Source organism: Anopheles arabiensis, chromosome 2 (assembly GCF_016920715.1).
Source record: "Anopheles arabiensis isolate DONGOLA chromosome 2, AaraD3, whole genome shotgun sequence".
Lineage (NCBI taxonomy): Eukaryota > Metazoa > Arthropoda > Insecta > Diptera > Culicidae > Anopheles > Anopheles arabiensis.
In genome coordinates, this window is record NC_053517.1 from 95,660,936 (window position 1) to 95,682,929 (window position 21,994).

General features: G+C 42.1%; 1 protein-coding gene across 3 annotated transcripts in view; it reads left to right on the top strand.

Annotated features, from left to right (window-relative positions):
• LOC120894057 (potassium voltage-gated channel subfamily KQT member 1) overlaps positions 1–21,994 on the top strand; it is a 242,049-nt gene that overhangs the window by 207,264 nt on the left and 12,791 nt on the right. For all 3 annotated transcript variants that reach the window (XM_040296406.1, XM_040296407.1, XM_040296408.1), the window contains 4 exons: positions 10,947–11,043; positions 11,128–11,322; positions 11,430–11,581; positions 11,650–11,840. In XM_040296406.1, coding sequence (XP_040152340.1) covers positions 10,947–11,043; positions 11,128–11,322; positions 11,430–11,581; positions 11,650–11,840 — 635 coding nt within the window. The remainder of the gene's footprint in view (positions 1–10,946; positions 11,044–11,127; positions 11,323–11,429; positions 11,582–11,649; positions 11,841–21,994) is intronic.

Genomic DNA, 21,994 nt, shown 5'->3' on the forward strand with positions numbered 1-21,994 from the left:
TCCCCATTCTTCATCGTTTTCTTTCCCTCCATACTATTAACAAGGGCTTCGGAAAAGCTCAATAAATACCATCTTTAGAATTACAACAAAGCTACCGGCAAGGGTTGGCTTTACTTTGGCTTGATACAGGATTTCACAAAATCGGTCGCTTCTCTCTTGCATTCAAATCAATACCAAATGAATGCATATTTAATAGCATTCACTCACCTCTCGCAACTAAACTTCTTACCAAAGTTGGCCACAACCGCCAGGCAGCACCGAAGCAGTATGCAGTCACGCGTTCGAAGTGACGCACAAAGCCACAAACCACTCCACAAAGCGGCTCAGGTGCAGTGGGCAAGAATTAATCCACGGGGAGTGTAAATTACAATTTTAACACCCACAATACAACCACCGCCAGCTCACTGCCACCGGCCATCAAACGAACGGCACGGTACAAATTTGAACCGACCTCACTGCCCGCGTGCTGTGTTTAAATTAAACAAACTTCCTATTATCCCGCTCCACCGGTAGTGGTGCAAAGTGCAAACACGAGTTTCGCAACGCAGGCTAGCTCGACCCCTTAAACTGTCCGATTTGGAACTGTACTGTACAATTGAATTAATGTCTCCCCTTTTCCAACAAACTGGACCCGAGGCGGAAGCTCGCAAAACGTGCCACTACTGCACAATGGCATGGTACCGAAAGTGTCTGTGCTGCAGAAAGATGACTCCCGAATCGAGCAGTAAATGCATGGATTCATAACCATTTATGTGGTGGGACCTGCATCGGAGATGGTTGCAAATGATTTGCAAAAAGATTTGCCCCAACTATCATCCCCGTTGGGTTAACTACATACCAAAAATCTTGGCAAAACTACTTTCCAAGCTCTGCTTCTCCCTTCCTTCTTATCGTACCACTTTCCCGCTACCGGAAGGCCAACGATGTTGGTGCTGGGCTAAAACCAAACCGAAAACCCCGGACGGTTCTTCCCGGACGGCGGTAAATTATTCATAGACTCCAGACCGGATACTTTGATGCGCATAACAAATAAGCGCCCCGGTCACCACTTTGCCACTCTACGCTGCGGGTCAACTATGGTGAAATGAAGGGAAGGGGCTGACTGTTTTTTTTTTGTATTCACTTCCGTTTCCGCTTCACCGTGTGTTTCAGCTGTTTTTTTCTATGCTGCTGTCCTTTTGAGCTGTGGAGCTGTGCTGTGCTAAGAGTGAATGAAATGACTGGAAATAAAAAATATATAAAATGCTCTTGCGCTTCCCACCAGGACCACGCTAGTCCGAGCCGAGCACCGATTCAGCTTAACCCCGTCGAGCAGGAAATGAAACTTAAAAACCGTGAGCCGGCCCGCAACGCAAAGCAGTGCTGAATTATTGACCAACTAGTTGGAAACGCAATACGCAAGGGAAAGCGTGGAAAGCTCTTTCACTACGCTGCAGCTCGCACTTCGGGAATGCAGAGGCTGAACTTCTTCGTACGAAAGAACGCCAACGCTTTACCCGGTGGGCTGAAGGAGCGAAATGGTGCGAAGGCTTCACAACAAATATAGCGGCAGCAACTTTTAAAGCACTTCTAGCGCGGTGTAAAGATAAGCACAGCAACACAAACTCTTGGGGATGGCAGCGGTGTCTTACATTTTCGCCCCAACCCGCAGTAAAACACACTCCAATCGAATCGCTTTCCCTGCTAGTGGGAAGCAAGTGTGCAAAAGCGAATTATACCGTGCAAATATTTGCCTGCTGACGTATAAATCATCGCAAAGCCGAGCTGCCAGAGCCAAGGCGGAACCGAGTTGGCTGGCTTCCTTCTCTTTCCTATTGGTGCGTTCGGTACCTAGCTCCGGGGGAAGTTTGAAAAACATCTTCCGTGCCGTGCACGCACCCGGGACGATAGACATGTTTTGTCCAAAGACAAACCGGACACATCCCCCTGCAGGGTGAATGCCGCTCAATGGAAAGGGAAGCGTTCCGCTTGCTTATTACTTTCATTACCTGCTAACTTGCCGGAAGGTTGTGGGACTTCCCCCTGGTTTTGTGTGCACAAACAGTGCTGTAAATACAAATTACACAAAACTCTAGAAAGTAAACTTAGCAGTGGCTGTGCGGTTTGTGGCGGGTTGGTCGGTAAGAAGATGTATTGCCGTCCAGTGTACTGTGTACGGCAAATGGACGGACGGGCGTACTGTGAGCAGCGTAAAACTATGGGAAACGATTAGCCATAGTGGTCAGTGATTGTATTTCTGATTGCAATGGGGTACGTTAGCCAAAATTGGGTTTGGTTTTGTGTGAAGAGAGGGAGAGTCTCGTTTCACTTAGAGTAGGTAGTACGTGAAAGTTAGCTCTACATCAGGAAGAAAGTGTAGCATGGAATGGACCATTTGTTTGGCTTTGAAGATCTGATGTACACTTAGGATGAACTACTTGATTTGGATGTAAATTCATTATAGATTAAATAGCTCCAGAAAACGTTGTTGAAAGCTCAAGCAGTTGAGTAAGAAGCTTGTATTTTTTATGAATTTACTACGATAACAAAAATTGGAGTCTTTATTAGTACAATGATGTGTACTAAAGAATTTTATTTACTTTTTGCATATTTAAATTGACGTTGAAATCGCATTCTAGAGACTTTGCTATGTTTTATGAGTTAGTTACAATTTAAAGTTAAGTATTTTGCTGGAAAAGATTCATCTAAAGATCCAACCTTACGAATTAGAATCGAGGTCATTTTTCGTTGGATTGATTGTTTCGGTGCCAAATGTAATTCGAAGAAATACAATCTCAAAACATAATAATCTTGATTATGGTGATTATCTGCTCAAAAAGTGTGATAAGAAATTCAATCTGCTGTACTAAATAAGCCAAACCGTCATGCATCGTCATCACATGAGCTGCCGCAATCGATGTAAACAGCGTATGTCGACTATTTGTCGACTAAACTGCCAACCTGCTGTGCTAAAATTCACCGTGCTTGCACTCTATCAATACTATTCGTGTACTATACGACATACTAGATTACTCATAACACTCTTTCTTCTATTTTCTCTTTCTCCCATTCACTCACTATCACACTGTCACTCTCTGTCTCTCTCTCTCTCTATCTCTGTATCTCTCTCACTCTCGTCTCTTACTGTTTTGTTTGTCTCTGTACTAAACCCGATATATGCTGTCGCATCGCGTATAAAATGTGGTTTACATCCCGCGGCTACACCGCCAAACTCTCTCTCTCTGTCCCCCCATCCCCTATCGGTGTACAAAACATATGTTCGATATGTAATTAAATTGTTTGCATAATTGATAAAAACCCACCACACACACACACAACATAACAAATATGTACACCGTGCTACACTACACACAAATTGCATACCTTTTGGGGTTGTACGAAAAACCGCCACCACCAAAACCTAACTTACCACACTTGTTTGCGTACATGCACAACCCCCCCCCCCCCCCCCCGTCCGCACATTGTACCGTTCCATCTCACGAATATTTTCACGAATGTGTACATGGACCTTCCAATCACTCCATCACACCGAGACACATTTTGACACCGTTTCCCAATCGAACCCTCGACCACCCTTTCCCCCCTCTACGTCACGGCGGCTCCTCCTCCTCCTTCCAAATAGCTAAAGTATTTCGTGGCACGTAAAAAATTCCGCGAGGCACAGAAACCGTACGATGTGAAAGATGTTATGGAACAGTACACTTCGGGACATGCGGATCTGCTGACCCGCGTCAGGAACCTACAGTTTAGGTGAGAGCACTCCTTCCTCCTTTTTTTCTATTCCGCATTGCTATAAACTGTTTTTTGTACTTCCGTTTTTCTCTTCTTTTCTTCTCTTCTTTTCCATTGATCCATTTCTTATTTGGTCGTGTATTTGAAGCGGTTTTTTTTTCTTCCATTTTTCTTTTCCGTTACTTTTGCTCTCGAACGGTTGTATACTGCCCAAAGTTTTCGCGTTTACTTTCTTCTGGTTCCCAATTTTATATCTTTCTATTCAGCTCTTCTTCTCTCTCGCTCTATCTTCCGCTCTTCGTTACTTATACTTCATTACTTTTATTCATGTTTTGCCTTCGATTGACCTATCGAGCATCCAATGGCTGCAATAGATTGTTTCCGTTTCGTTTGCTTCTCTGCCCTCTCGCTGTGTACGATCGGTCTACGATCTGAGGCAAAGATCGCACCCTAGCCGAATGCTAAACTTTTCCAGAAGAGCTTCCAAGCTACGTGCTTTATTTTGAACAAAAAAAAAACAAATGCCTTCAAATTGTATTCTTCACTGCTCGCGTGGGATCCTGTCATACGGTGGTGAATCAGCACGTTTGCATCGTTTTAACGCCTCTGATGGCTCTTTTTCAATACGCATTCCCCTTTTCTCGGCATCCCTATGAATGGCTGATTGTAAATGATATTTCTAATGTTACTTTCTTATAGTTTTTGCTCAATGATTCTTCATGCCTTAATGAAGGGCAACTAAAAGTATAAATATTGGGCTGACTTGTTTTATGTTTCCTCTTTATTTGTTCACATATTTCGAATCATTTTTATCGCAAAACAATAGCAAACGCAAAGCAGTTTGGACCATTGGAGAATTAATGCTCAGTTATTTCTTATGTTGATTCTTTGTCTGTATGTGTGTGTTTGCGTGTTTTTTTATGTTCAACCTTCCAAACCGATTCCTAATGCGTTACTACCCCTCTTAGGCAGTTATTTCGTTGTTTCGAGATTGCGTGTTTACAGCTAATTCGAACTGATTTGTCGTATGTTTTGTACAAAATTATAGCCGTCCGTATGTTTTGTTTATCGCCATTTTTGGTTTCCCCTTTCAAAAACGTTGTTATCAAACCCAAAAACCAAACCAATGCGTTAATAAATCAGTTACCTTATTATATGCGTAATCAGCAGCGTTTGAATGTGTATGCTCATTTGCTTTACTTTGCGATTTGAATCGTTGGTATTGTTCCGCTCAGCCAAAAGCCCTGTTGTACTTTTATTTAGAATAGTTTTACAATCATAACGTGATGTGTGCGTCTCGTTTGTTAACAATTTTGTTTTTTGTTTGATTCATTTCGTTGAAAGATTAATGAAATGTATGATTATTATTTCTCAAAAACCAAAAACCATCCCTTACAGCGAATAGTTTTGAATGTCATTGATGTATTTTTGTTGCATTTGAAAGACGTATTGTTTTTATTAATTATTTTCTTTTTAAAATACCAGTACAGTGTGTGTGTAGCAGCGGTTGTCGTTCATCTTATCCATTTTTATCTACAAGTTGTGTAAAATGTTTAAAACCAATTGCTCATAAAATCCTTTTCAATCAACCTCAACCGAACCTCCTTTAAATGCGCCTGTGAGCGAAATAAACTGTCGACCAAACCTAAAACACAACAAAATGTTGTTTGATGTTCTTTTTCATTTGTCTTAATTCTCGATGTAATCATTGTAAAGTGTATTGTTTTGGTATTTATTTTATAAGAATATTTCATATACATAATACCCCAGTTGTATTGTGTCAAGTATTGTACAAGAAAGCTTCCGGATTTATTCAGCAGTTTGGCGTAAATGTACCTTATGAGTGTTTAATTAATTTTTATACTTATACAACTCAAAAATAAATGTTACCAGCTTGCTGTTATATCATCCTTCAAAGCCAATATTTAATCATAAAGCAAACAAAAAATAATAATTACAATAACAGCAACAAAAATCCATCAATGACGTTTGTAAGCTCTGCCTGTTGATTCGACTTTTCGCCAATGTTTGTGTACAGTTTGTGCGTTCGGTTTTGTTTTACTTCCGCCCGGAATCGGATAGACCGAGTAGAGTTGTTGGCGTAGAAAGGTTTATGCCCGCAAAGTTCTTGCACTTGCCGATCGATAGCGCTCAGTGAACGGGCGTTCATAAAAAAAAACATCGTTCCGTTCCATCTTACCTGTACATATACCTACCAATAGCCAGCGCGAGTTATGTTAAGCCATAGTTACAGCCGTGCCTCAGTAGAACATCAAACAAAACAGCGCTAGTAGTGCAAACAAGTAAATGGGGAGCAACAACAGCAGCAGCAGTATAAAGAATAGAAACAAACAAAAAAACCGTTTACCCTCATGTAAAGGACACCCATTCCAGATCCTCAATCAAGCCCACCCCCGAAAACACACACACACACACAAAGTCACACAATAGGCAATCATCCTACCCGTATCACTGCTCCTCCTGCACCATCTAATAACACTTTGTAAATAAACACAGCCTAAACACACCTACGCACACCCATACACAAGCGTGCGCGCGTACACACACACAGAGGCTCAAGAGCGCGCTCGCCGTTCCAGTCTCGCTGGTGATCCGTATCGTATGGGGCAGGCCCGTTTTATGAAGCCTTCGTACTCGATGGTAGATTGCCTGTTTTCTTCGACACGCTTATCGTGTGTGCTGCCCCCTCTGCAAGAATAACAATAACACCCTTACGCTGTCGCGACGCTGTTCGCAGCAGCGCTACAAGTAAATCAACATCATTGCTTTACGCGCGTACACTTTCGTGTTTTATTTCCTGCGCGAAGCGTAAAGTTCGCGGCTTCAATTTTGGACAGCGGGTCTAAGGCTCACAGAATACAAAAAAATGTTCCGACACGCCCGGTCGATGGAGCAGGAAATAAAACACTCCTCGTGAAGTGGCGGTACGGTAGCCCGTACCTGTCTTCGGGCTTTCATTTCATGGCCATGCTCATATCCGTACCGTATGAGGGTTATTTCGGAAAGATTAGGGCACTTGGAGTATAGCACTTGCGAATATGTGGATGTTTTTATCAACAAGCCATCTGCACTGGTACATCAAACGCATACAGGTTTATCTTGGGTCGGTCCTTCGGAAGATCTAGGTACACATGTACTTTTATACAGATTTTTTCCTAATAAAAATGCTAAGAAATTGCAATTTAGATCGATTTAAAATTATCCATAAAATGTTAAATCTGATCATATTACTGAGTTACATTTATTTTTAATTTAAGGCAAATTAATTTGTTTTTTAAGTAATATTGTTTGATGATATCAATTTTAGTATTTAATTTTTAAATTTTATTACAAGCAAACTTGTTCAATTTTTAAACACTGCCTGTCTGTTAGTATTCATTTACTTTTCAAATTTGTTATGGTCCTCCCTGCTTGAACTGTTTTTATTTATAATACGTATTTTATATACACATTTTATTATACATTTATATTTTTATTTTATTATACATTTATATTTCTGGATATGTTTTATTTTAAGATTTTTGCAAAAAAAGTTTATTTGTGTTTTTATTGAAATTGTAAGCAGTTTTTCAGTTGTTTTTTTTTAAATAAGGGTGTACAAATAGTTTAAAATATACTAAAAATACTTACATCGGCTGCAATAATGGCAACTAAAATAAGTGCAATAAACTGCAATAACAACAAGAACGAAGTCGCGTTTGTTTAAAGAAAATCTTAATTAATTGTGGTATCAAACTGTCGATGAACAATTAATTTGTAAATGAATATGAGTACTTTAAATCGATCTAAATTGACGGACGTGTAAAAGCATATTTAGTCACGCTGTACATTTGAAAAAACCTTGAACAATTCCCGACTTCACCCGTCTTTAAGCTTTAGAAAACTACTCTCCCTATTCCTTTCATCCGCTTATCATCCTTACCTATCGACTAGCAGAACAAATACCAACCATTTCCATTCTCCATCGAGTGCTCGGGTGTGGTGTGAGAAGGGAAACACCCACCATACCCCAGCCAAGTGCATGTTGCTGTTGTGTAGTTTTGCCATGCATAGTCAATGTGTATGTGTTCGAAAGTAGCAAGTCGGACTCGGAAAGTGCTGTCCCCACTTCATGGCTTTCTTCATGTACATTGTAGTACCGTTTTCCCCGTTCGATCCTAGAATGAAGTGCAACTGTCACCGATTACACGACCCATTACCCACGCATGATGTATTTAATAGGCTTACCGAGTGGCAGCAATGCACGCCGTCTTTGTGCCGTTAGCGTGCTGCCGGTCGCACAATAAACTCCTCCCTCTCGGTCTGTTTCTCAAGTTTCGATTCACCCAGTAATGGGATGACATTTCTAAACAAATCACCACAATCAATACCAGCCGGCAGAGCATGAACGTGGCAAAAGTTTGCACCGAGGCGATGACAAACTGAAATCTAATCGGATTAATGTGTAGCTTCGTCGTGCGATAAAACATCACAAAGATTGGGTTGCTTTTGATGTGGTCAGGTTTTTAGGGCGGTCGTTCGTGCCGGCATTGTAAACAGCGCCATTTCCGCCTTTTGCTAAGCGTTTTGCACCCTGGAAACTCGTACGCTTCTTCTTGTAAGTGAAGAGTAGCTTCCATCAGCTTTCAGGCAATGCTTACAGCATGCCTCGAAGCAAAACTTTCAACCCAACACTAAATTAGGCTACCTTTTTGCTAGCACGGGGCGTACCAAATTACCCTTTGCTACCTTGTCTGCAATGCGATTTAATTAAAGTTAGCGTAAATACCGTGTTTGAAAAACTTTAAATAAACCCCCCCGGGGGCCATTTTATGCTGATAATACACGCTTAGAAATAAAACCACATTTTGTCGCTTTTGAAAGCAGTGCTGTGGCGCATAAAAAAAAAAGAGAAAATCACCCATTATGACCTATTTCTATTTCGTGCCGGGTCCTACTTTCCACCCGCGGCAACGGTGGTGAACATGTAGGGACCAAAGGTTTAACCTCATTCGTTGAGGTTACTTGCCGTCACCGGTCGACAAAGCGCCGCTTCATTTCCTGATTCATATTTTTTTCTCTCCCTCTCTCCCTCTCTCTATTTCACTCGCTCTCCCTACCACGCCACGAGCAACGCTTTTTAGAAAACTTGCTTGCTCCCTGCCATTCATACCATAAATGCCATGTTATGACAGCTTTCATCGAAGTAGTTGTGCTAGAGTTGTAATGTTTGCCGGCGCACGGTGATTATATAGCTTTCGCTAGTCGCTTTTCAATTGGGGTGCAGGGATTGCTTCTTCTCTTTCTCGCCAAAATGCCCTCAAATGCCAAAGTTAAAATGAGGAGAAACAAAATGTAAAAAAAAAACACATAAACACGTACTTGTATGTACCACGTTCTCATTTGTAAATGAAAACTAAAAGCAAACATTAAAGCTCGTGCTTGATTAAAAACATATATTTTACCTAACGCTAAAAACACACGATTTTGAGGTTTTTATGTCGCTTTTTTATGTTCTATTTTTCTGTTTATTATTTATTTGCTCTTTTTCGGTGCTTGATTTAGTGTGCTTTTAATCGCTTCTTTGATTACCACCTGTGCAATGTTCGTTGCACGCCTTTTAGTTTCTGCTTGCTTTAGCTTCGAAGTTCATGTAATGTGTATTTATGTGTATCTATCTAGTGCATGTTTTGCAAAACTATTATGCCTTACTTTTGGCCCGTTCAGGCCATTTATTACTCACTCACGCCTATTTAGTCGCTTGCCATAATAATGCTTCTCGTGTCAAATAACTTCCGATTGTTAAAGCTTCTGCATCCTTTGTCTGTCCTCGTTTGTTTTTTCCTCCTTCCCTCAATTTGTACCTATGACTTTTTCTTTCCTTTTGTGTCTGCTCATTGTCCTGTCCGTAAATAACCTTTAGCAAAATAGAAAATAACATGTTCACCTAGGGCAACGCTTTGTACATGGAACAGGAAACTCGAAACACGAAAAGCTGCAAACAAAGAACCTCCACGCTATGGAAGCAAACTTTTGCTTCGGAAAAAAATACAGCTACCAATTTGCAATATTGCGGCACGAAGCGTCATTCACTGCAGTGTGAAATTGTTTTTCGATTGTTTTGTGTCTTTATCTCTCTCTCTCTCTCTCTCTCTCTCTCTCTCTCTCTCTCTCCGTATACAACACAAAACAAATCAACAAACTAGTAGCGTTCATATGTACCTCCAAAACGGCACCATAATGGGATGGAAGCTTTCGTGATAAAAGTAAATTTCCACCAAAACCAATCATGTTAAAATAAAGCCAAACTCGGTCAGCCACGGTAGCGCGCGCTGCACGGGAGAAGGGTTCGTCGTCTATTCGCTCACTCGATCGTTCATTTTTCTACATTTTTTTCTTTTTTGAAGTGACACTGATGTTTTATTCAGTGTATTCTCGATGCATTTTGCTCGATTGAAGTAACCGAAAAACTTCATCTCTATCACGCTAGACACCGCCGGTGACGGCTGCAACGACGGGTACGGGATCATTATATTCCCCATACAGCGATATGAATGCAACCGTACCGTTTCTTTCCTTTTTTTCCCCTTTTTCGATTGACTGCATCCAACCAACCGTCGTACGTTCAATTTCAATCGATACCTTCCATTCTTACATCGCGCTACCCCCGCTTGGGAATATATGCAAACGTATTCGCCCATTTTTCGAATCAGACAGATATGCAGATTGGATTGCATCACGAATCCTTATCTCTATGCGCGCTCTATGCTGTCTAGTGCTGCCGTGCTTGTGCGTTTGAAACAGAGCGAAACTTTCAGCTTCAAACGTCACCGAGCAATCGCTCTATGTGCAGTAACGTCGCTCTCGTACTTTCAAGTTGGTAATTTGTTTGCATTCCTTTTGTGTGTTTCGAGTTTGCTTTGTCAAGCGTATTTTGTGTATTTCGTTACATTTGCTACTGCTGTCATGTGTTTATGTGTCGATTGTAAGCAAAACCCGTTCTTGGTATGCATCAAACTGCATCTATCGATGCACATACACTCACAGACAGCCACTCACTAATAAATGTCCCGGGGGCTGTGCCTTGTCGGTGCCACTCTCTCTCTCTCAACGCTACCACTCAACCGTAAACGGAATCTAACGTTATTTTTTCCCCCATTTCCACTCCATTCGCGAACGGGATCGTCCCAAACCACTCCAAACCGCCCCTTCAGGTTAGACCAAATTCTTGGCAAGCAAGGATCGAAATCAAAAGATGTGTATGCATCGAAAATTAGTTTAGCTTCGCGCGTAGTGAAAATTGAAAGACAAGTGAGTTAAACAGAGCGTAAAAGCATTTCGTTCCGCTTTTGTAATGAGCTTTTATTTCTTTTCGCCCTTTCTTACACCGTGCAGGTTGACGACATAGAGACAAAGGTAGATTCATTTATAGATTTATACATGCAGGATCGGATGCGTCTTTTATCACTTCCACTACATCCTGACACATCACATTCCAACAATCCAAACCTTCCATCATTGCCACCGAAAGGCGGTGGTGCATCGGCTGTAATCACATCTGTGACAACTAGTTCTAGTGGTTCGTTGAAAGTAAGTGTTGTGCTTTGCATGTTGCCTGCCCACCAGTTCGATCGTACTGACGCCCTTTCTATCTCTGTATTGCTTTCTCTCCCCTCCCACACACACTCGCCAAGCAGCCAAAGCCTATTTTAGTAGATAAACAATTTTCGGAACCGAATTCACCGATTGCGAAAACGTTCGAGGAGCAACCGTTGCAGCAGAAACGTCCACCAATGCAGCGCGGCTTCTCCGATCTGGGGCACAGGATTAAGAAGCGCGTCACGCTGAGGTACGGGGTGCGATGTTGACGTTTCCTTTTTTCACGATAAATAATCATTTTGCTTTCCGTTTCTCCAGCTCGATACCGCCACAGTACGTCGGCAACAGCACCGGCCAGCCATCGGACCGGGGCGATGTGGTGATCGTCGTCCCTAACATCGATGCCGAGCACCTGGAACCGGTCGGCATCGAGGAGCTCGCCTCCGTGTGTATCGATACCGAGATCGAGATCGAGCCCGGCAGCCCGAAAACCATCACGGAAAGTTCAAGTAAGTGGCTTGCGTGTTCCTTTCCTTCCGCTTCTTTCCCTCCAATCACATACGCGCGCGTGTGTGTGTGTGTGTCGTCTTCGTCGTTACTTGCCGCCTAAACAGCCAAAAACAGAGCTTGCAAAACTGGTTGATCTGTGCAAGCTACTTGTACTGTTAAAACGATGATCAAACAAACAAACAATAACAAATGAAACAGCAACAATATAGACACCGTGTTTTTTCCATATCCCTTTTTCTCGCTCTGTCTCATTCATTCTCTCTGTGTGTGATGATGCTGCAGCAGCGAGCACAGTGTTCGTCGCTTTTTGCGCTATAAACGAATGTTTTGCTAGTGTTGCATTTCACATCTGATCGTCACTTGTACATACATTTTGCACACACACTCACAGTCTCATGCTCTCTTATGCTCCAAATTATTATCCCGTGAGGGATATTAATGACGGTGATAAAGCGTACAGATGGTTTGGGTGGAGCGTAAAATACGTTAAAAAATAATATAATTCAAATTAAAATAACAGCAACAAAACTCTAAACAAACACAGCTAAAAAACTCCATTTTTCTGTTTTTTTTATTAATTGTTTTTTTTTTTGTCATTGTACTCTGTTTTTGTTCCTGTTTTCCTGAACACCATTACAACTTATTTCTTTACTCGTTTATGTTTAGTCCACAAAACATAATATTGGGGCCCTTCACGATTCTAGTCAGTTTTTGTATGGAGTTTGACAGTTGGAGGCTGAAATCATGTAAACACTTCATACAAAACCACACAAAAAACTAGCCTGCAATTTTTATTCTAGATTATTCTAGCCTCAAAGTTAGAATTAGATTCGAGTACCTGCTCGAAAACACGGTGTTTTTTACATTTACCCCAAGGTGCATTAAAGAGATCCCGTTGTGGAATCTAGAATCAAAGTGTATGTAGTCCAGGTGGTCTCATAGCATTTTTTTATAAAACCAATTTTGAACATCACTTTTTGACAGAACGAGTGAAATCTTTTGCTCCAACGAGCTTTCTTGAGGTTTGACTCAAGAAAAAAAAAACTCTTAAAAAAACTCTTAAAATCTTCATTGAGAAGCAGAAGCGATAAAAATAAAAACATTTATCCCAAGGTGCATTAAAGAGATCTGGTGATGGAATCCATAATCAAAGAGTACGCAGTCCAGGTGGTCTCATAGCATGTTTTTTTATAATCAAATTTGAATATTATTTTATGACAGGATGGTTGAAAACTTTTGTTCAAATAAGCTTTCTTGAGGTTTGACGAATACTCAAAACACTCTTAAAATCTTCATTGAGAAGCAGAAGCGATAAAAATCAGCCTTCTAAATTCATACACCTTGGGATAAGCCCACCTTTACACTATATCCACTTAGATAGCTGCTCGAAAACTGCTATACAATGCAAGCAGCTGATAGGCTGAAATTTCAGCCTACGAACTTAAAACGGAAAGGGCCCCATTTACAGTTTCGTGTTTAACTTATATTTTATCTTTGACACTTTATTTTATTGTCTTAATTTTATTCAACAATAGCACAATTAATAACAACTAAACAAACAATCTTTTTTCATTTGCTATTCCTTAATTTCGATGTGACAACCTGCGCTTGGAACTTGGAAAGGGTTTCGGTGCGTTAATCGAACGTAGATCGACCGTCCACAGCTATTCCCTTCCATTTCCTTATGTGCGCCTCTAATCAAATTTGTTTCTCTTTTCTCTCTCTCTCTTTCTTCTTATCAAAAAACAATACAAACAATCCAACCTCGTTGCGAACCGACTCCGCTTGTGTCAGTGTCAGATTTAGAAAACTTTTGCTTTGCTGAGTACTCCACTCGACGAGGATCTCGCATACAGACTTGCGTGTAGGCTTGCGCATCCCTTCCGGATGCAAAACCACCAAATTAAACAAACAAACAAAAAACCGACCAGCTGCCGGTGAGAATAACAAAAGAAAAACAATACCGCACCTTAAGAATGCAAAATGTGGCTCTAGTGTAAATCCCCACCACGAACGTACGTTCGCTCGGTAGTTGACAGTAGGAAACACGAAACAAAATCACGGTGTACCCTTCGAACGCTTCAAACGTTTCGATGGAGCGCCGATTCAATGACAGGCTCGTTGAACACTTTGTATAAAGCATTTCAATGTATTGTACTGGCGGATTGTAGTCCACTACCACCCACAAAACACACACACACACAAAACACACCTACACACACACACACCCTCTCACACATTAGCTCTCTTTCAACTGCACATCTAATGCGTGCAAGGTAAAGCTTAGGTTCTTAGAGCTCTACCAACTTCCAACTCTTTGCCTAGTGTCCACCGAAAGCGTTTTTCCCTCTACCGTTTAGTCTTCCGTTGATAGTTGTTGGTTCACCTTGTTTACAGACGATGTATATACAACTTTTCGGCTCCTTTAGATCACTGTACAGTCCCAGCGTTTTTTTACAAGCACCGTAGGAGCAAGATCCGCATTTTGGTGTCGAAATACAAACTAATTTTGCTCACCGATATGGCACTAGAAATGTGCACTTTTCGTCAATCGAGCACACATAAATAATGTAAATGATATTTTAAAAAGTATTTTTATGATTTATGCGTGGAAACAAATTTTCGGTTTTCGAAATGGTTCACCTGGGTTCGTTTTCGTTTTCGATGTTTTTTACAGCGCATTTTACAAATTATCTGTATCAGTTTTCGATGGGATCAAAGTCTAGCACACAATATTTAATTGGCTTTTTTATTAAATTATTAATTCTAAGTGTTAAAACTGACATAAAAGGAAAATCTGAGACTAATACAAAATGAAATCTTAAACAAATCATTAAAAAATCCTTATTTTTTAAAAATTGCTTCATGATGCGGCAGTACGCTTTAGAACCATTGCATCGACTCGTGTCTTAAGAAATTGAGCCAAATGTATTAACTTTATTTTAAATAAGCAATATAAACCGACGGTTCGGCCTCGATTATTCATTTGAGCATAAATATTGGTTAAAGTTTAAGTATTTTTTTACTATAATATCATGAAGTATTAAACAAAATATATTTTGAACGATTTATAACGTTAAAAAAACCATTCTAACGAAAATCATTTATACAAACACACGCATCCACCCATAAGTTCCTTTCAAATCGTATGAACATTGAACATTAATTTCTCATAACTATGTCGATTTATTACCTAAAATATATGATATCCTTCTCCTTCCTCTCGTGGTTCTTCTCTATCTGCCACACAAATGAAACATCTGTGAATAAATAAATTGCCCTCCAGTGGTGTCCACTTCGAACCTTCAGTTGCTAAAAACACCTGATCTGGTCTGATATATAGCGCTAGCTTCAAATTCGTCCCCATTTCTTACCCACGCTCCCCCTACCCCTCTCGCTTTTCTCCCTCACGTGTGCTGTACCTGTCCGCTCACTATCCCTTTTCGTCTCATCAAACCTTGTCTAACCAGTGTATTGTCACTCCCAATTCGGATGGTTTTGCTTGGCCGCCAATCTAAAACAAACAGAACAACAAAATCCCTTAAATCAAACCGTGAAAAACAAACAAATAAACAAACGAGTAAAACAAAAACGCAATCAAATAACGATAAAATCCCTTTCTGCATTTCCATTTGCAAAAAAACTGGCCTCTTACCTTCCTACTTCGTAGCGCCATCGTACGACGACTATAGCTCATCCACATCGCTCTAACAGTGTCGATGCCGAGGGCAGCCGCGGAAGCATCCGGAGCGCACGGGACTTGAATTCGGCCGCCAATGGGGATGAGCCACCGAAATTCTCTCGCCACGCCACGCGCTTTCATCACTCGATCGGGGTGGAACGGAGAGCAAATAAACACAGACACAAACTAATGCCAGTCAGGTGGTGACACCCCGCTGTCCCACACTGCTAAACGTGTTCCGTGTGCTAAACGGGGCCAGTCCTGGAGGGGCAGCATCTGTTTCTTCCCTTTCGATCCTCGCTTTGCGTACTTGTCGCATTCGGGAACGAATAACACGACGGCAGTCCATTCAACCGTAAGCACGTGGATGTGGATCGACCAAAAAAAAGGAGAGGATAGCTACACAGTAAACAGCCGCCATCACACCTGCCACAATAAGAAGCACAGCAAAACACAACACGAAGCAGCAAATCCAATAGTGCTGCATTCGTGCATTGTTTCCTGTGCTCCCGGTGGAGCAGGTGTGGGAAATTTGAATAATCGGATAACCTTTGACCCAACCAACGATGGTTCGCTCAGCCCTCGAAAAGGACAGAGGAAAAGCAGAGCTGTGGGTGGCTGAAGGGGGCAGCACCACCATGTGTGCCGCACATCGATAGCAGCGAACCACTCACGCACACACCGTCGTCACCGGTCGACCGTGTACAATGTGTGATAAGCCTGCAGAAAGGTGAAAACGAAAAATGGAAATTTTGCTCCCCCACAGTAGGCGCATTACAATTTTCTACCGGCCAAACATTGACAAAAGATGACACAAAACGGTGTACTGGTGTTGGGGTACGTGTGTATGCGTGTGTTGCTCTCCCATCCCGGTCCGTTTCGCCAGCCGTGTGGGAGAAAACGACAGAAACAGACGATCAAATCGCTACCGCTTGTGTGTATTAGACACACCGAAACGAAATCGATACCGAGCCTCTATCAAAGATGTGACCGATGGCAAACACACGTACACGTATGAAAGCCACAAAAAAATTAAATCCACCAACGGACCCTTATCAGCGATGGAGGCGCCCGGTGCCCCGTATAATCAGTTAAGCTTCACTAACAAAACGCGCACGTCCATTGATGATAGCAAAACACAGGGGGCTACAGGGGGCCACTCACCTTCAACTCACCTCCCATTCAACCTCACCACCAACCGCAGCTTCCGCCAATCGCAAAGTCATGTAGAGAGAGAGAGATAAAAAATGAAAACAAGCACACAGAAGCAAAAAAAAACTCTCCCGAAACGCAAGCAAACACAAACATCATCAAAACCATTCGATAGTGAGTCTGTGAAATCTGTTTTCTCGCTCTGTTTATATTTTTTTCGTTCCGTTCTACTCTGCTGAAAGCCGTTGCCTGCTTTGTTCCTTTCGTTGTACCTGTGTCTGCCTGTCGCTGTGGTGTTCTTCCTGTTCTGTCTATCTTGTTTCCCTCTTTGTTCTTTGTTTGTTTCCTCTAACATTACCTAGCTATGCTCTGTCTCTTTGTATTTCCCACTCTCTTCTCTCTCTTTCTCTCTCTTTTCACTGTTCCATATAGTCTTGTCTATTCGTTGTGTGGTTCTTGTTGTTATATGTTTACACGTTAGCTTTTTCTGCCAATCGTTCTACCATTCCCCACTCCAGCATTATTTGTCCAGCAATCGGTTCGATTGTGCTTCGATGAACGGTGTATCTTTTTTTTTTATTCTGCTGATCCGGTGTACCACGCACCACGCAATTTAGTAGCGGCCACAAAATAGTAGCGGCCCGAGATAGCGTTTTATAGGGTCACATTTCGGGTAACACGGCCGAATTGGATTAAAATTGAGCAACAAACACTATCTCCATGGTATGGGTGTGTGTGTGCGGGTGTTTTGGCCGTTGTTCCTCGTCGTTCGATCCTGTTTTGTGCTAGCGATTGTTTTCGTAAGTGTGTCGTCATTTTCGGTTGCTGTTGTTGTTGTTTTTCGTCGTTTCTTTACCACCCAATTTGGGCTGAAAACTTCCGGCTAGTTTTTAGGATTTTTTTTTTGCCTTTTTTTAAATCGTTTCCCCCTATCTTTCTCTTCTAATCGGATATTGGCTCGTTTTCGTATTTGGCCTGCTAGGCGTTCTTTTTTTTCGTTTATCGTTTGTGGATGATCATGGTGACCTCGGGTTTTTTTTGGGAGCTCCGGGCAAACGGTGGTCGTTTTTGTGCTGTGCTGCAGAAGATGGTTGTGGTATGCAAAATTGAAAAACTAATCGAACGTTTTGGTGTTTTTTTTTTCGTTCTTTTGAGTGCAAGAATGGGAAAGCTAAAATTAGACTACCGTTAGAGGGTTTACTGTAGAGAAAACAGCTGTACCTGGTACCTGTGCCCTGTGTTTTAGATAACAGAAATGGGAATGACTGTATTTCCGGACCTGGTAATGGTTTGCCCTTTTTACGTGGTAATTAACTGTTTGGGCTTTTTTGTTTCGTTTGAAACAGTTTTTACAGTTTATGCTTGAGTTGAGTTTAACTGTAACTTTCTCCATTTTGTTGGTTTCGGCATTGAACAATGAAAAGTATGGTAAAATGTAACTGTGCTTCAACTTGATCATTGAAATTGTTTGTCAGAATAAACATTTACATGTTACTTTTATACATTTATGATAATTAGTTTCATGTATTAATATTCACAAAAGTTTCGAATACAATGCATCTTATAATATATTTTATAAGTGCTTCGAATTGAATTTTTCAATTCAATTATTTGAAGTTAGACAGTCTTTTTGCTAGATCGAAAACATTGTATTCAATAGTACGTGGTTTAGTGTACTAAAAATGTATATTTTAACCAATAATCCAATGTTTTAAAATTGGTTTCTGTCCTTTTTTTGCATCCTTTCGTATTAAAGATGACTTTCTCTATCAATTTTCACTCGCTCTATTTTCCCTATTTTCCATACTAGGGCTAGCTGCTTGTTGGGATAAAAATGTACCTCCACTGTACCTTGCTTCTTGTTTCCAAGGTTTCCCCACAAACATCGACACAAGCAAGACACAAAGTGAAACACCGAAAATTGGAGCTTTAATCCTTTCCAATCTCTAAACGCTCTACCAAGCTGCACACGTTGCACGATAAAGCCACCGCCTCATCTTAACTCCCCCCCCCCCCCCCCCCAATTACATCGTCTGTGTCTCGCTGCACACCATGCCCAAACCATGCTGCTCCCGGCTGATGACGGGTTTTTCCATTCCATTTCACATTTCAATACATTTCACCTTCGCCACTTTGGAATTGGTGCCATCGGGAGGTTGTTTTTTTTTTGCTCTTCTTGTATCGCTATCCCTGCTCCCTATTTATATAGGTCGTGTCGTCTGCCTTACATTTGGATGCCCTTTACTTTGTGTAAGCACTCAGTGCACACTCTTGCCAGTCGCCTGCACCACAGCGCACCGATAAGTGTGTAAAAATGGGAAAAGCATTACCGGCGGCAAGTACGTTACGGGTGCGAGCATGCATACATGCATGCATGCCAAATCATCTAAAGCGTCGATAGAGCAACAACAAAAAAGCAACTGGGTAAAACTTACAAAATTATCGCACCGTACGGCAAGTGATGTGCACCGAACTGACGAATGGAAAAATGATGCCTTTGTTGAGCGTCACTCGTGGCGATGAGTTAACAACTTTTGCTTTCTTTCATCCCTCCCCGAAAATGGATTGATTACGGATTTTTCATCCATAATCTTGAATTGGGAACTGAATATATAGAGAAGGGAGAGAAAAAACCCTCCTTTCTTTGTGATACTGATACTTTTGCTATGGAAAGACACGAGGCAGACCTTCTGCCCATGTAAATGAGACGTTTTGTTTAAAATTCAAGACTTTGAGGAAGAAATGTAAGCCATCACTGTCCAAGGATTCAAATTGTGCCCATCCTACCCGGAATCAGATGCAAAAGACCAAATCTATGTTGAAACGAAACATCACATTCCATAACTGACGCAAAGTGTAAGTGAATGAAGCAGTTTGTCTTGTGTAATGGTTGAAATTTAATCCACTGCAAACTGTGTACTGCGGCAACCCCTTTTCCAAGGGAATTGGATTTGCCCGTGCTCTTGCCCTATTGCTGCAATGATACAGCACTTCGTCATGCCAGTTCTGACAGGGAACGCAATGCAATTTCTTGCTACAGTTTTAAACACATACACACACACACACATTCACAACAGCTGAATATTGACATGGACAACCGGATGTTTGATTTGTAACGGGCACCACCAGCAAACCATGGCCAGGTGCAACATTGCAGCAACGCTTACGGTTAAAATCACATCGTGTACGTCCGTCATTGACTTTTAAATTGCATTGTGAAACGGCAGCACTGCAGCCTGTGTTTTCGTTCGGTATTGTGAGGGTGTAAACCCATCCTTCCGATGCTATCCGTCCAGCTGTGTTCGTTCCGCAGGCTTTAGTGATTTCATTCCCGCACTGCAATAATATGTAAGCGAAGCATGCTGCCATGATATCGGAACGGGCGGGCGATGATTATTGGATCGGTTCGCTGGTCGAATGAAAGCGCTTACCTGGTAGCGCTTGAACCTACTCCGTTTCCAATGCCCTTTTACGGTTCGGTACGAGTACAACACTTCAATCGAAATACGATGGTCGATAAACGAAGCAAAACAAACCACACGCCACACACACACATCCCTGAAATTCTTTCACCAGAAGGCCGACGGTGTTATTAAACCTTCCAGTTCAATTTACCGAATGCATTACAGGGAAGCAGGATGGTGATCTCAAGGGAACACACCCACATTTCTAGCTCTTTTTTTTTGGGATGGAAGCGAAGAAATGGCTTACGGGTTCTGTTTGAGTGCTCCCGTTGACTTTTGGAGCACTTCCACACAAACGAACAGGACAGTTATCCTTGCAGCAGGATAACGATAAGAAATTTCATTTCGATTCACTACCTCTTCCTGACAGCTTTCTCCCGTTTTTTTTTGCGGTAGAGAGTTGATTCTATCGCCAGACACATGTGGGTAAAGAAATAGATTGTGGCTTTCATCAATAGAGCGCCCCAACTCAGCGTCGAATGAGCCCCAAACTGTGGCATAAATTGTGCGAGCTGAATGTCAGCTTAAAAGGTGTCTCCGTCCTCGTGACGGTGTGTAACGGTCTATTCGCATTTCTTGTTGTGCAGACTTATTGCTCGAAGCGACCGCTTGATTGGACGCTTATTGCGTTACGCTTCGGTTTGACCCACTTTGCTCACCTTGTTTAAGGGGAGGAGTTGCTCAGGTGAGCTTTGCTCCTCACAAGCTTTTGGTTGTTTACCGTACCGCACTGTATAAACAGCTGGCTAGAATCGTATGCTATAGGTTGGGATTTGATCGCCTCCCAAAGAGGATTATTTGATCCTGGCGTGCGATGGAAACGGGCACAGCTGCTGCTCGCAACATCAACCTCGAGCGATAGTTTGTTATGAATGTCCGGAAGTAGAAAATAAACTTGTACACCATTACACTGTTTATGCATGTGTGTGTGGCCTACTTTCATACTTTCGCTTCTCCAGCGTGTGTGTGTGTGTGTGTGTTTATCTCTAGCCCTTATGCTTTACATTGCAATCCTACACAAACCAAAGTTTGAAAAAGGATATCATCTCAAGGGTGTGCAGCTATCGCCCAGCACTGTACACTGTAGCTCACGGTTCGATAATAATTTGATCATGTTTATGTTTACCTCCCATCCACCCATTCTCCCACAATGGCTAGAATCACAAGCACCACTAGCACCCTTCACAAATGGTCTCTCTGGATGTACGGTTCAACTTTGCCATGTTGGCGGCAAGCTGTCATCAACTGCCGACATGGATGGCACATAAGTTCCCAAGACTTCCAAAGACCGGAAGTCGACAGTCGATAAAATCTAGAAAATTGTACATATGGCTAACACCCCTGCTGCTGCTGCTGCTGCTCCGTGCGAAATCCCCCTTTGGGACAGGGGCACAAGATGAAGAGGATGCCCGATCATGCCCATCCAAAATCACAAGAATCACCAACAGGGATGAGCGAGGTACAGAACAAACGAGTCCATCGTTTGCCACAACTCAACCCTTGGGAGCTGGAGCTTCTCTCTGGAGCTTTTTTTTCTGGCTGGGTGGGGATTTGATGTGTGTAGCCTTTTGCCGTGCAGCAGAAAGGGTCGAGTCCGTGGCAAAGTGCCTGCGGTAACCTCACAACCTGGTGGTTGTGGTTGGCGTTTGCGGTGGAATGCGAGCAAGCAGTGTTTTCGGTATCACAGCATCATTAGAGTACATGCTACCGGAAGGAGCATAACAAACCCGGAACATTGTTGTTTCTTGTTGCCGTTGGAACTTGTTTCGGGATGCGTTGCCGAAGGATGATTTTAAGCCAGCTGCCAGCTGCCTACGGTCGGTAGCTAGTGTGTGTGTGCCTGATTGGCTACGTG